This window comes from Pongo abelii, chromosome 20, assembly GCF_028885655.2.
Source record: "Pongo abelii isolate AG06213 chromosome 20, NHGRI_mPonAbe1-v2.0_pri, whole genome shotgun sequence".
NCBI lineage: Eukaryota > Metazoa > Chordata > Mammalia > Primates > Hominidae > Pongo > Pongo abelii.
This window is the reverse complement of record NC_072005.2, coordinates 47,471,048-47,485,094: the sequence shown is the minus strand read 5'-3', so window position 1 is coordinate 47,485,094 and position 14,047 is coordinate 47,471,048. Positions and strand designations below refer to the sequence as shown.

The 14,047-nt window shown below is 44.6% G+C and overlaps 1 protein-coding gene across 1 annotated transcript in view; it reads right to left on the bottom strand.

Annotated features, from left to right (window-relative positions):
• Window positions 1-9,962: 9,962 nt before the first annotated feature.
• The window catches only part of LOC129051827 (uncharacterized), a 30,360-nt gene continuing 26,275 nt past the window's right edge, over window positions 9,963-14,047 (bottom strand). Inside the window, exon 4 of the mRNA XM_063719790.1 lies at window positions 9,963-10,451. Coding sequence (XP_063575860.1) covers window positions 10,174-10,451 — 278 coding nt within the window. The 3' untranslated portion in view covers window positions 9,963-10,173. The remainder of the gene's footprint in view (window positions 10,452-14,047) is intronic.

Here is a 14,047-nt window from a genome sequence, read left to right as displayed (position 1 = left end):
TATTTTTTTCTGGATTATTTCTCTTAGCATAATGCTTTTAAGATTCATCCATGTTGTAGCATATATTACAGCTTCTTTCCTATTTATGGCTGAGTAATATCCCAATATATGTTTATACCTCAATTTTAATTCATTCTTCTCTTAATGGACATGTGGGTGGTTTCCACATTTTTGCTATCGTGAAAAATGCTGCAATGAACTTACACTTGGAAGTATCTTTTTGGGTTTCTGTGTTCATTTCTTTGGGGGTACATATAGGAGTATAAATATGGGGTCATGTGGTAGTTCTATGTTTAAGTTTTTGAGAAACAGCCAAACTGTTTTCCAGTTTGCTGCGCTATTTTATATTCCCATCAGCAATATACGAGGGTTCCATTTTCTCTACATTCTTGTCAACACTTATTATTTAATATTTTTAAAATTTATAGCCATTCTAGTAGGTGTGAAGTGATAGCTCATTGTAGTTTTGATTTTCATTTCCCTGGTGGCTGATGAAGTTGAGCATTTTTTCATGTATTTACTGACCATTTTAATATTTTTTAGAGAATTATTTATTCAAATCATTTGCCGTTTAAAAAAACGGGTTATCTTTTTATTATTGAGTTGTAATAGTTCTTTACATATTTTTGATACAAGTCCCTTATGGGGTACATGATTTGCAAAATTTTTCTCATATTCTGTGTCTTTTCTTCTCACTTTCTTCATGGTGTTCTTTGAAGCACACATATTTTTAACTTTGATGAAGTTCACTTATCTATTTTTAATTTTGTTACTTATGCTCTTGATGTCATATTGAAGAAACCATTGCCCAATCCAAGATCATTAAGTTTTACTCCTATATGTTCTTCTAAGGGTTTGATAAGTTTTGCTGTTCCATTTAGGTTTTTGAAACATTTTGAGTTAACTTTTGTATGGGCTGTGAGGTAGGGGTCTAACTACACTATCTTGCATGTGGTTATCCAGTTGTTCCAGAAAGAATGAAGAGGCTATTCTTTCCCCACTGAGGAATCTTGTCAAAAACCAATGGGCTGTAACAGTAAGGGTTTATTTCTGGACTCTTGATTCTATTCCATTGATCTCTATGTGCATTCTTGTGCCAGAAGCACACTGTTTTAATGATTGTAGTGTTTTAGTAAGTTTTCAAATTAGGAAGTGAGTCCTCCAATTTTTTTTCCAAGATTGTTTTGGCCATTCTGGGGTAACTTTTAAAAAAGATGTAGTTCAATGGTTCTCAAAGCAGGAGTGGTTCAGTCCCCCTTTTTTGGCAGTCTGGAGACCTTTTTAGGACCTTAATGTAAGCAGATAAATTATTCCCACTTTCTTTGCTGAGTTGCTATGTTACAGTGTATACTGACACCCATTAAATAATTGAGAGACCCTGGAAGTGCTTGCCTACATAGTGAGGGACAATTAGTTCCATGATCATGGGCACAGAAGATGTTGTTTTGGGAAACAATTTTGTTGGTGGAGTTATATTCATGCTTACTCTTTTATTTGTCTTCATAGCCTGCATCTCCTCCAGACTTCATATCTGTTTATTTTCTTGTTTGTCCTCTGGGGTTTGGGTGTTGGGTGACCTGTCAGCTGGAGCCAGAGGAGGTGCTTAGCAAGGCAGTAACCCTGGTTGGGAGGAGCAGGGCTCAGCAGGGTGAAAGTAGCTAGGCTTTGAGTCAGGAGCGGCATCTGGAAGCCCTGACTGTAAGGGTCAGAAGGGCCAGCAGGTGGGTGTCCTAGGCACAAACGGTGGCTGCTGCTGTGGACTGGAGGCAGGTAAGAGGCCCTGAGTATTCCATGTTCTTACCAGCTCCCCAATTGAGGATTCCTGTCCTGGGCTGGTGCTGTCCTGCAGCAGGGAGAGGTTAGACAGGGACGGCTGCACATCAGGCTGGAGTCCATGTCATCCTCTTAGACACTGTCACTACAGATTGAGGATTCTGTTCATAAGCCAAGCCTTTGCACAAGGAAGGGACCCGGGCTCTTAAGGAAGAGCAGCTCCTGGTCAGACCTCCATCTCCTTCTCTCTCATTGCCTGAGGCCTCAAGCTTGGTTTCCCTGGCACAGGGATCTGGATCCTCCTCCCAGGGTTGGGGTCTTACTGAGCTGGGCACCTGCAGGCGGGAGAAGGTCTGGAGGGGCCCCCCTCTGCCTTCACCAGATTGATGTTGAGGGTCCCCGGGTCCTGCACCACTATCAGGTGCTGAGCAACTTCCAGCGTCAGTGACAACCACCCCGTGGTAGAAGCAGAACCGCCTCGTGGGAAAGCACCTCCAAGCCTCAGTGCTTGCCATGTGTGGCAATTTGCAGGTTTCAGTTGGGGGCATGTTGGTGGGTGGTCATGAATTCAGGGCCGGATTCTATGCTCACAGTGCACATGCTGGATGTGGTACAGACCCCAGGCAGGGTCCAGTGGGGTGGTTTTGGGTGTGCACAGGTATCTTTCCTGGAGGAGCTGGTGGTGATTTGGCTCCCAGAAGTTTCTGAGCTCTGCAGACTCACCAAGTGCTCAATATTTGAGTGAACATTGGGCAAGAGAGCAGAAGGTAAGTGTCAGGGCATTGGGGCTGGTGCCTCTGGGAAGAGGAGGAACATTCTGGGAGCAAAGCTCTCCCCCAGCTTACAGGGAGCTTCCCATCGCTCCTGCCTTGAGGATCAGGGAAACTCGGGCCTCTGCTCTTCCAGGGGCTGCTTGCAGGCAGTTAGCTCTGGGAGGGGGTGACCCAGGAGTTGCCTCTCGTTTTGCATTTGAGATTTAATAGGAGAAGGGACAGTATATCTTGCCAGGTCACAAAAATTACAGGCATCATGTTGACTGAAGGGCACTCCTGTCATCACTGCAATATACTAGAATGGTCTTTTAAAAAAATAAGTGATTTAGGTTTACCAGCAACTGTAATGCCTGTTTTATTCTTCTAGTTCACTGTTAATGTCACTTTTGTAGTTTTAGCACTGGCAATGTTGATTTTATGTTGACTCTGATGATTTTAAGCTTTCATTCATTCACATAGAAATCATCTTCTTTCTGAATATTAATGCATTTTTTTCTCTATTTCTACTGGTTATTCCTGTATATAGAGTAGAGAATCACTTTTCCCAAGGAGGTGGAAAGCTTCTGACTACCAAAAAAAGTGTCAAAATGCTTCAAGGTCAGTAACTTAAAGATCAAATCCAAGAGTGGGCAACAGATTCTGCCCAGGGTCTGAAAGGTGGACAGGTGAGTGGTGAGGATGTTTAAAAGACCTCTCCTCTCTACTCCCTAAATGGGGGCCATCCAGTGTTCTTGAGGTTCAGAGAAAGCCCAGGGCTGGGGCAGCAGGGCACTGTCAGCTCCCAGCTCCCAGGGGCCAGGAATAAGGCCCCAACACTATCCAGACACTGATTGCATTCATTTTGGGGGAGGGTAGATTCTTATTTAAAGAATAATACAAAAGTCTACAAATTTGAACATAAAGAGAAATTCCTTTGCTACAATTTTCCTCTTAATAAGACATTCCTTCCTAATGACATATGTGACTGCATTCATGGCTGAGATGTTTTCTAGGATGATGAGAGCATCAGAGTGGACTATCTGGTGCCTCGGGGTCATGCATTTTCTTCTTCCAACATCTACAGGATCCCCCATGTCCCACTTTGTAGTGTAACTCAGTGTGTGTCATTCTGGTTTGTGTTGTATAGATCCTTGGAAAGCCCATGCCATTCCTGCTGTGAGGTACAGGCAGCCAAATGGCATCATCTCCAAACATGCCTTCTCCTGGGACATCAAATTATGGAATAAATGAAAGCCATTTTGACAGATATTGAAGATATAAGTTTCTACTCTTCCCACACATGCGATTCTTCTCCCAAGTGAAGGATTTTGCTGGTGAATTGTTATTAGAGATTAGTGCGGATCAGTGACTCTACCAGGGGAAATTTTGCCCTCTAGGGGACATTTGGCAAAGTCTGGAAACATTGTTGGTTGTCAGAGCTGGGGGAGGGAGTCCTGCTGGCATTGAGTGGGTGGATGGTGCTGAACACCCTACAGTTCACAGAGCCCCACCAGTTTGACCACCCAAATGTCAATGCTGAGGAGTGGAGAGCCCTGCTGTGCCCTGCCACAGCTTCCCTGAAGCTTCCCCTCACCTGCTTCTCCCATATCTCCCCACCACTTTCCCACCTCACCTGCCTCCTTATACCTCAGTCCCCTCCACCTGAACTCACTCTTAGTCCAAGGCCAGCCCTGATGTCCGCTCTCCTGGTCTCCTTGCTCCTTAGCAGGAGGCGCCCACTAGATGGCGCCCTTGCCGTTCCTGGAGCTCACGGTCTCCCTTTCCACCCTGAGACAAATGTGGCTGCTTTTACTGCCACAACCCCAGCCCTCCACACTCTTTAGATTTGCTCAGGGAGCAGCTCCTTGACAGACCTCAGGGACCCCAGGGAGGAGCCTCACTCTGGAGATCTTGATGGCATGGTCTTTGAACTTCACTGTTACCCCAGTCAGGATCCAGGATGTTGGGAGTGCATGATTCTGCCCGGTCCCACTTCAGCAGGACCCCACTGCTGAGTTGCCTGTGGGCACCTGGGCCTCCCATCTCCTTCTTGCATTGCAGGAGAGGGATCTTACCACTCCTTTCACATAAAGTCAGATAATGGAGGAGTGCAGGTGAGTTTGGGGAGGTGGACATGAAGAGAGGTTGTGTCCCTGGAGGTGGCAGCAGTGAGAGGATGGGGAGGTGGACATGAAGAGAGGTTGTGTCCCTGGAGGTGGCAGCAGTGAGAGGATGGGGAGGTGGGAGGAACACAGCCCACCCAGCGTTGCCAGCCATATTAGGAGCGACAGCCTTTCCTCTAAGCTTCCAGCCTTTTTCCTGAAACATTCCAGAACTTTTCCACTTCAGCACTTCCTTCCCACTGAGGCTCCTCAGGTCTGTCCCTGAGCTCCCAGCTGAGCTTACCTACCCATCTGAGATCCTGAGTCCTGTGTCACCCTCGGTCCCCATTATTCTGTGTAGCTCTGTGGGACGCCCAGCTCTCCTGACACCCCCAGTCTTCAGAATGGTCATCAGCACTGTCCCTGTGGCACCAGGGTGACTGCCACCTGGAGGGTGAGTCCTGCCTTCCTGACAGCTGTGGGGCTCGCTCTAGGCTCCCTTGTCCTGATCATTCATCACCTCCAGGATGCACAGCAGCTGGGCCAAGGGGAGGAGCAGGGACAGGTGTCAGCCACCCTGTGCATCTGCAAGTCAGGCTGGGAGTGTGGGAGGACCCCAGGAATGACTGAACTTTCTGATTTAGAGGGTGAGAGCTTGCACTGATGGAATTTGGGATTTAATAGGAAAAGCATAGTGTTTTCCTGTTTTGTAGACAGGGTGGCTGGAGTTTGGAATCATAGATTCCCCTGGGATGTCACTGTGGACCTCAGTCCCACCCATTAGGGGCACAGATTTCAGAATCCACACCCTGGGGCAAAGCAGGCATGGGAGGCTCCATCAGCCTGGCCAGGGCTCTCTATTTGTGCAGCTGCTGCAGGGAGATGTGCACTCTGATGGGAACAGTGCTCCCTCCTCCTTGGGGGGCAGTATCTAGCTCCCTAGAGCCCCTCTCCCTGCAGGCCCTGCCCTCTCTGAACCTCACCTTCCCCAACACCCCCTAACCCCATCTCAGCTGTAAACCCAGCACTTTCTCATCCATTGTGGGTGGATTGCTTGAGCCCAGGGGTTCAAGACTATGCTGGCTGGGCAACATAGTGAGTTATTGTCTCTACAAAAAAGATAAAAATTAGCTGTGCATGGTGGCATGCACCTGTAGTCCCAGTCACTCAAGAGGCTGAGGTGGGAGGATCGCTTGAGCCAGGGAGGCTGAGTTGGCAGTGAGTTGAGATTGTGCCACTGTATACTTCAGTGTGGGTGACAGAGCGAGACCCTGTCTCAAAAAATAAAAGTAAAAAAAAAAAAAAAAAGAAATATGGAATACATTATTGTTAACTCTAATCAACCTACTATGCAATAGTCCACCAGTAATACCAGTAATAGCCAATAATGAATTATTTGAAAAAGAATACAATTTATTCTTAGCTATCTACTGCTAAAATTTTTAAGCTATCTTTTATGATAGCTGAAACAAAAGAAGTAAATTTAACCAAGGAAGTAAAAGACCTTTATAATGAAAACTGTAAAACATTGATTAAATAAATTGAAAAACACACACACACACAAATAAGAAGATATTTCATGTTCATGAATTGGAAGAATTGATATTGTTAAAATGTCCTTACCACCCAAAGTGATCTACAGATTCAATGCAATTTCTGTCAAAACACCAATGATATTCTTCAAAGAAGTAGAAGATCCTACAATTAGAAACCACAAAAATTCCTGAAATCTGAAACCACGAAACACCCTGAATTGCCAAAGCAATCTTAAACAAATAGAACAAAGCTAGTGGCATTACACTTTCTGACATCAGAGCATACTGCAAAGCTATAGTAACCAAATCAGCATGGTCCTGGCATAAAAACAAACACATAGATCAATGAAACAGAATAAAAATCCCAGAAATAGACCCATGCATCTCTAGCTGACTGATTTTCAACCAAGGAGCCACATGCACATAATGGGGAAAGGACAGCCTCTTCAATAAATGGTGCTGGGGAAATTGGATATTCATATGCAGAAGAAGGAACCTAGACCCTATCCCTCACCATGTACAAAAAATTAACTCAGAATGTACTGAATAAAGACTTAAATGTAAGAACTGAAATTATGAAACTACTAGAAGAAAATATAAGGGAAAAAATCCATGACATTGGTCTAAGCAAAGAGTTTTTGGATAAAATCTCAACAGCATAAGCAACAAAACCAAATATAAACAAATGGGATTTCATCAGCTTTTGCACAGCAAAGAAAAAAAAAGCCAGCAGAGCAAAGAGACAACCTACAAATGGGAGAATATATTTGTAAAGTATACATCTGATAAGAAGGTAATATCCAAAATATATAAGAAAATTATGTTTCTGTATGGTTTTATCTGACCGGGATACAGAAGCGACATCCACAGCCCCATCCTCAAAGGCCACTGGTTCCCAAAATGTCAAGCACATCCCTTAATGATCCATCATCAACACCTATGTCTGTAGGATGAAGGGTGAATCATGAAGCACTAAAAAGGAAGAAGGAAGTCAATCCCAAAACAAAATGATGCAGCATCTGGAAAGTCCAAAGCATTTTTTTTTTTTTTTTTTTTACTGCATCTTCCTCCTTTCTTCTCCACATTCCCAATCCTCACTATTGATTAACAAAACAAAACAAAAAAAAACTGGAACCCACCATCTTCCCTACTGTCAAGAGATCTAGCGAGATTGTTTGAGTCTTAGAGCAAACTTTGCCGTAAGCCGAATTTCTGGCTGGATTTACAATGATATGAGCTAGCACAGTCTCTTTTTTTGCCAAAGTCAACTCGTGCTCGGTTTTATTTGCAACCAAATAGAGGTGGTAACCAAATATAGGTGACCCTAAAATTAGTCATCAGGATGAAATCCTAAAATGTGCAACAAACTGGGTTAAATTCAGGATTAGTAGCAACATCTTTGTTGTGGGCTTGAAAAGGGGGCACCCTTTTATGCAGTAGCAAAATTGCTAAATTGTTGTTTGCTGAGTCTTTGGAGTCTTGTCATTGATTTTCTATGACCATTCAAACAGGGCTGCAATGAACATCTATGGTTGTTTAGCTTGGCACACTTCTACATTTCTATACAGTAATACCTAGAAGTGCATTTGCTTAATCACAAGATATGCACATTTTATAATTGACTGCTATCAAACTACCTTAAATAGCCTTAATCAATTTGTTCTCAACATTGTTTAACAGGGCCTGTTTAATGTCCTATTTCAAGCAAGGACAGTATCACTTTTCTTAATATTTTCCAAATTATTGGACCTTAACAAATACTTAATGTGCAATTAACTGATTCCTTGGTATTCCCATGCCTTCTTTTAAATGTTTCCTTATAGTACACAAAACCACATTATTGTTTCTTTACTTGTGTCATTCCACCCTGGACCATTCCTATCTAAATCGTGACATTATGAGAGAGAGAGAGAGAGAAAACAGTATGAAAATATAAATTGATTAATTGAAAAAAATTTAAATAGGACAAATCAGGAAGACACAAGAGAGATTTTAAAATTATTCAGAGAATACCACAATAGCTGTACCAATATATTTTAAAACTTAGATGAAATGGATAAGTATCTTGATAAATGTAAATTACCAAAACTGACTCATGAAAAAATGGATATTATGAATAGAGCAATAATCAGTAAAGCAATTAAAAAGACAGTTGATAATTTTTATTTACTGACAACAATAGCAAAATGTCAGGCCATGATATTTTTATGGTGAATTTTAGCAAATTCTCAAGCTACTCCTCAACCAATTCTCAGAATGTTTAAAACTTTAAAAAGAAAACACTTTCTAACTCATTTTCAGAAGCTGTTATAGCATGATACCAAAACCACACAAGAAAATTATAGACCAATGTCACTTACAAATATACATGCAAAATCAAACAAAATCTTAGTGAACCAAATTCAGAATTAATAATAGCATACAAGCAAAATATGTTATCATACATATGGCTTATATCAGGAATGCAAATACGTTTCAACATCAGAAAATACTTCTCCACATTAACAGACTAAAGGAGAAAAACGCTTGTTTAATTATCTCAATAGGTTTTTAGAGAATCTTGAAAATTTTATAAAGTTATGCATATTCTGTAAAATTGATGAAATCCAACCTTGATTTATTTTTAAAAATTGCCTTTCCTAAAGAATTATAGGAAAAGGAAACACATGCATCCTCACAGAGCTACTTGAAGGCTAAGTTACTTCCCTTAAGTAACGTATTCTGTAATGTGTGCTTGGCACGCATTCAATACTAAACAAATATTGGCAAATCCTCAAACCACTTCTCGCTCAAATAACCCACCTTTGTCTTTTGCCTTTATGTTAGGGTTGATTTTCTCAATTGTATCTTGGAGATCATTTGGTCGGTCTTTCAGCAATTACCCTGAATTTGCTTTTCTGTTTACAATTTTAATTCCTGGGAACCCTTTCGTGTTCTCTGACTGCACCCTTTTCATGAGAGTTCAGCTAGCAAACTCTCATGAGTTTTAGACATCAATAAGGATGTCTAAAAGCTTCCTTCTGGGCTTTCAAATGATGTTTACTCCAGGCATTTGTTCCGTTCGTTCATCACCCATTTTCCCTACAACTTGCCTACACTTGATATCAGATTTTTATTTATCAGTCACCTATCTTCTTCATTGGCCCATTTTCCTATTTTGCTACTGGTTGTTCTCAAATGTGTTATGATTCCCGGTTGTACAGTCAAGTGGTTGATAATCTTGGATATATGATAAAGATTTGCTCGGTAGCTGTGTGTAAACCTGCACAAAAGCTTTTGTATTTTGCTTCTTAAAAAAGACAATAGATGGTTGGGAAGATCCCTTGAGTTCACCAGTTCGAGGCTGCAGTGAGCTATGATAGCGCCACTGCTCCAACCTGGGCGACAGAGGGAGACTCTGTCTGTCTGTGAAAAAAAAGGGGGGCGGGGGTGGGGGGGAAAACTGGAGATGTAAACCTCCCGCAGGGCCCTACCCGTATCCGCAGCAGGTCTCTAACAGGAACAGCTTCAGGCCTGTGTTGGAACAAGGCAGGTTACAGAAATCTGGATGCCAGATCTGTAACTTCAGGGTAAGGATTGGCTCTGAGGGCTGGGTCCCCCAGGCTGGGCGTCCCAGAGGCACCTGCCCCCGCCCCTTCCCCAAGGCAGGCCAGGACACCTTCACTCCTCTCCTGAGGCTCTCCACCCCGCTCCTTCCCACTGTGCCTCCTAGAGTAGCGGTGGCGGTGCCACGGGGGAGCGGGGTGGGGCGAGCCCTGAAGGCAAGGTGGATGGGCCCCGCGGGGGTCACTGGCGGCCACCCTCGCAACTCGACGCAGGCCGGCCCTTCCAGTGAATCGTCCCAGCCACAGCTGGCCTCCCAGCCGCGCTTGGGGCGCCTCGGGGTACGAATGGCGCAGGTTGGGGAGACTCACCAGGCAGCGTCGGGGGTCGGTCCGGTTATTCCGCACCACTTGGCTCCAGTGGGTGCGCGGGCCTCTCCTCCTCAGCTCCTGGGCTGCAGCCCCTCCCTCACCCTTCGCAGCTTCGGAATCCGACTGTGTCATTCCAACAGAGCGTGGTGAGGACCTCCGAGGGTGTTCGCGCCAAGGGATCTCTGTCCGACGCTCTGAATGTCCAAGTAAATGAGTTCAATGAAGGGCGGGTAAACGGAGGAGCAACCGTGACTCTCTCAAGGGAGCCCAAGGCTTCCTTGTCTAATTCGTGACGCTCCAATGGATGGACGCTCTTCCCACCATCCCTTCCCAGCATCCAGCGACACCATCGCCAAGGGACGGGCTCGGCGGAACCTGCGGGAAAGAAGCACCCGTTGAGCCTGACTGCAGCGCGGTGAAGAGACAGGGAAGGCGGATCAGTAGTCGGTCCCGCGCCCACCCGCTGTTTCCGCGAGGGGAGGAGTTGACTGGCCTTGCAGGCAGAGGGCGAAATGTGAAATTCCACTACTCCTACCATTTTCCCGGAGTGGCATCAGGCCAAGCTCTCTGCAGCAGGTCAGGTGGGGAGATTGGGGCGCACACCTGCCTAACGGTAATGCAGGATTAGCTAAGGTGAGCTCAGGACAGAAGCCTCCCGTGGGGCAGGAGGGATAAATAAATAAATAAATAAATAAATAAATAAATAAATAAATAACTCCTTGGTCTTTATTTGCGGCAGGAATTCAGAAGGTGAAAGCGGGGCCTTAGGATCTTTCTGACCTTTTGGGTTTTAAGCAGGAGGTGTCAGAAATGTTACCACAAGGCTAGCTGGCTTGTGGCCAGCAAGCGTTCACAACGCCCTCGATTTTTCATCCCTCTACGTGGATTCTTTTTTTCATTGTGAGGCAGAATTTCTATGATTGTTCAGCCACTCAGAGAACCTGAGCTGGTTTAGACCAGGTGAGACAGGCTGGGTTTTCCCTGGTGATGATGCGTTGTTGCTGTGGCAATCCTGCCCAATACCAGAGGCCCTGCAAATTCAGACACTTGGTGCCTGTGCTTGGCTGAAGGGCCAATGGGTGAAGCTGCCATCTGCGGGAGGATGACTGAAGCCTCTAAGTCAGAATCCGCCCAGGCTGTGCCTTAGGGCAGCTCCACGGAGCCTCCGTTGGCCTGGGACAGAGAGTCCACCACTGTGCCAGCCCCCAGCCACTTGCCTAAGTCCTGTGCTGAGAGCCCCTTGTCCAGGGAAATGGGGTCCAGTGGAAAAGAGGCCACCTCCTTGCCCTTCACGCAAGGCAGGTTGGTGACAAACCTGAAGCTAATCCGTTCCTAGAGGAGCTGCTTCTGGGTCCGAGTTTTCTCTGCAGCAGAGCAGCTCCCTGGATGGGATCTGTTCAAAGTCCGCCCTTCACACGGAATTTCCCGTCCTTGCAATTTTCCACCTCCACCACTAGGGGATCCTCTCTGACCGCCTCATGCCGGCTCTGGCCTCTGAGCAGGGGTTTCTCTTCTGCATATGAGACCTTGCGCCTGCCTAGTGGCCTTTTGGGACCTAGAGCTGCTCCACACCCCGCTGGGGTTACAGTGCCTCACCTCCACCCCACCCCACCAGGGCACCTTCCCTGGCTGGGATGGGATTTCAGGAGCGCCGAGGAACAGCCCAGACAGGTGTGGGAGAGTAGCCAAGGCCCCTGTCCCGGGGTGGCCAGGACAGCGGTGGCCTCGCATAGGACCTGGCTGGGCTGCTGCAATCAGTGTCCTGCCCCTTGGAGAGCAACAGTGAAAGCAACAAGACTATCTTCACCCACCTTAAGAAAGAACAGAACCAGTATCCCCAACTCTGCTGTGTATCCCAACCCAATTCCATTCCCCGCCCCATCCTCAGTAGTCAATATGCAAAATATTAGAATACTCTTACTGTTATTATTTTCAACCACACTCTGCATCTTGAAAACCCATTTATTTCGTTATGTGCTTTTAAACTTCTTGAAAATGAAATACTGGGGCCGGGCGCGGTGGCTCACGCCTGTAATCCCAGCACTTTGGGAGGCCGAGGCGGGCATATCACTAGGTCAGGAGATCAAGACCATCCTGGCTAACACAGTGAAACCCCGTCTCTACTAAAAATACAAAAAATTAGCCAGGCGTGGTGGCAGGTGCCTGTAGTCCCAGCTACTCGGGAGGCTGAGGCAGGAGAATGGCGTGAACCCGGGAGGTGGAGCTTGCAGTGAGCCGAGATAGCGCCACTGCACTCCAGCCTGGGCGACAGCGCCAGACTCTGTCTCAAAAAAAAAAAAAAAAAGAAATACTGAATTTTCAAATACTTGCTTTTTTTTTCGGTCAAAATTATGTTCTCAAATTTCACTCTTGTAGATGTGCATGGGTGACTGTAATTTTTGCATTTTTAAATTAAATATTCTCCTATTGCATTAATATGCCACATTTTATTTCTGTCATGTTTTTGGTGACCATTTGGGGTGTTTTTTGGTTTTGTATTTTTGCTGTATACATGCTGTCACGGTGGACATTCCTCTTTATACATATTTCCTGTTGTATGCAGACACATTTTTAGGATGTGACATCTTCAGCTTTTCTATTGGGTCGTGTCTCTTTTCCTTCGTGCTTTGTGTTATTTACATATTCTGGAAGCAAATTCTTCGTCAACACTGTGCTGCACGTCTCTTTCGCAATTTGTGTCTTCTACTTCTTCTTTTTTTTAAAAAAAAACTTTCTTTATAGTGTTCTTTCTTTCTTTGTTTTGTTTTGTTTTTTTGAGATGGAGTCTTGCTCTGTCACCCAGGCTGAAGTGCACTGGCCGATCTCGGCTCACTGCAACCTCCGCCTCCTGGGTTCAAGTGATTCTCTTGCCTCAGCTTCCCAAGTAGCTGGGATTACAGGTGCCCGCCACCACACCCAGCTAATTTTTGTATTTTTAGTACAGATGGGGGTTTCACCATGTTGGTCAGGCTGGTCTTGAACTCCTGACCTCAGGTGATCCACCCTCTTTGGCCTCCCAAAGTGTTGGGATTACAGGCGTGAGCCACGGCCCCCAGCCTGTGTTCTTTCTTAAGTAGATGTTACTTTTAATATAATAGAATGTATCATATTTTGCTTTTATACTAGTACTTTTTCTATCTAATTCAAACACATCCCCAAGGGTCTTTGTGTGTAGACTGACCAATTTCTCAAGAATCATGAATGAATACTGCTTCTCTTTCCCCAATTTATCTGTAATGCTACCTTTATTATAAAGTTTCTGTGTATGTGTAGAAGTAGTTCCTGATTTTTCACTCTGTGCCACCAGCATACCAATAGCACACTGTCTTAAATATTAAATAGTAGAGCTTTATGAGACAACTTGATGTGCAGTAGGCAATTGCCCCCTTGTTACTCTTCTTCAGGGTTCTTTGTTATACCACATGAATTTTAGAATTGGCTTGTCCAGCTAAAAGACAACTGCAAGGATTTTATTTGGAAGTTCATACTTCTATAGATAATTTGGGGAAAGTATTTTCATAATACCAAGTCTTCCTATTAATGGACACAGACTCTCTCTCTCTCTCCCCCACCCTCATCTGTTTAGTTATTTATATCTTTATAGTCTGTTAGTTATTGTTTAATGTCTTTCAACCAGGTTTCATGTTTTTCTACATAAAGGCCTTGCATGTGAAAGTCTTTATTCCTAGCTTGCTATTACAAACATTTTTTTAAATTGCACTTTTCAGGTACAGTGGCTTGTACTGTAATCCCCGATACCTGGGAGGCTGAGGCAGATGGATTGCTTGAGTCCAGAAGCTCAAGACCAGGCTGGGCAACATAATGAGGCCCCTGTCTCAAAAAGTTTATTTTAAAAATTGCATTTGCTGTTATTCAACAAATGTCATTGTGTCTCATATATGGATTTTTATATCTGATAACCTTGTACAACAATCTTTTGATTCTAACAATATATCAGATTCTTTTGAGTT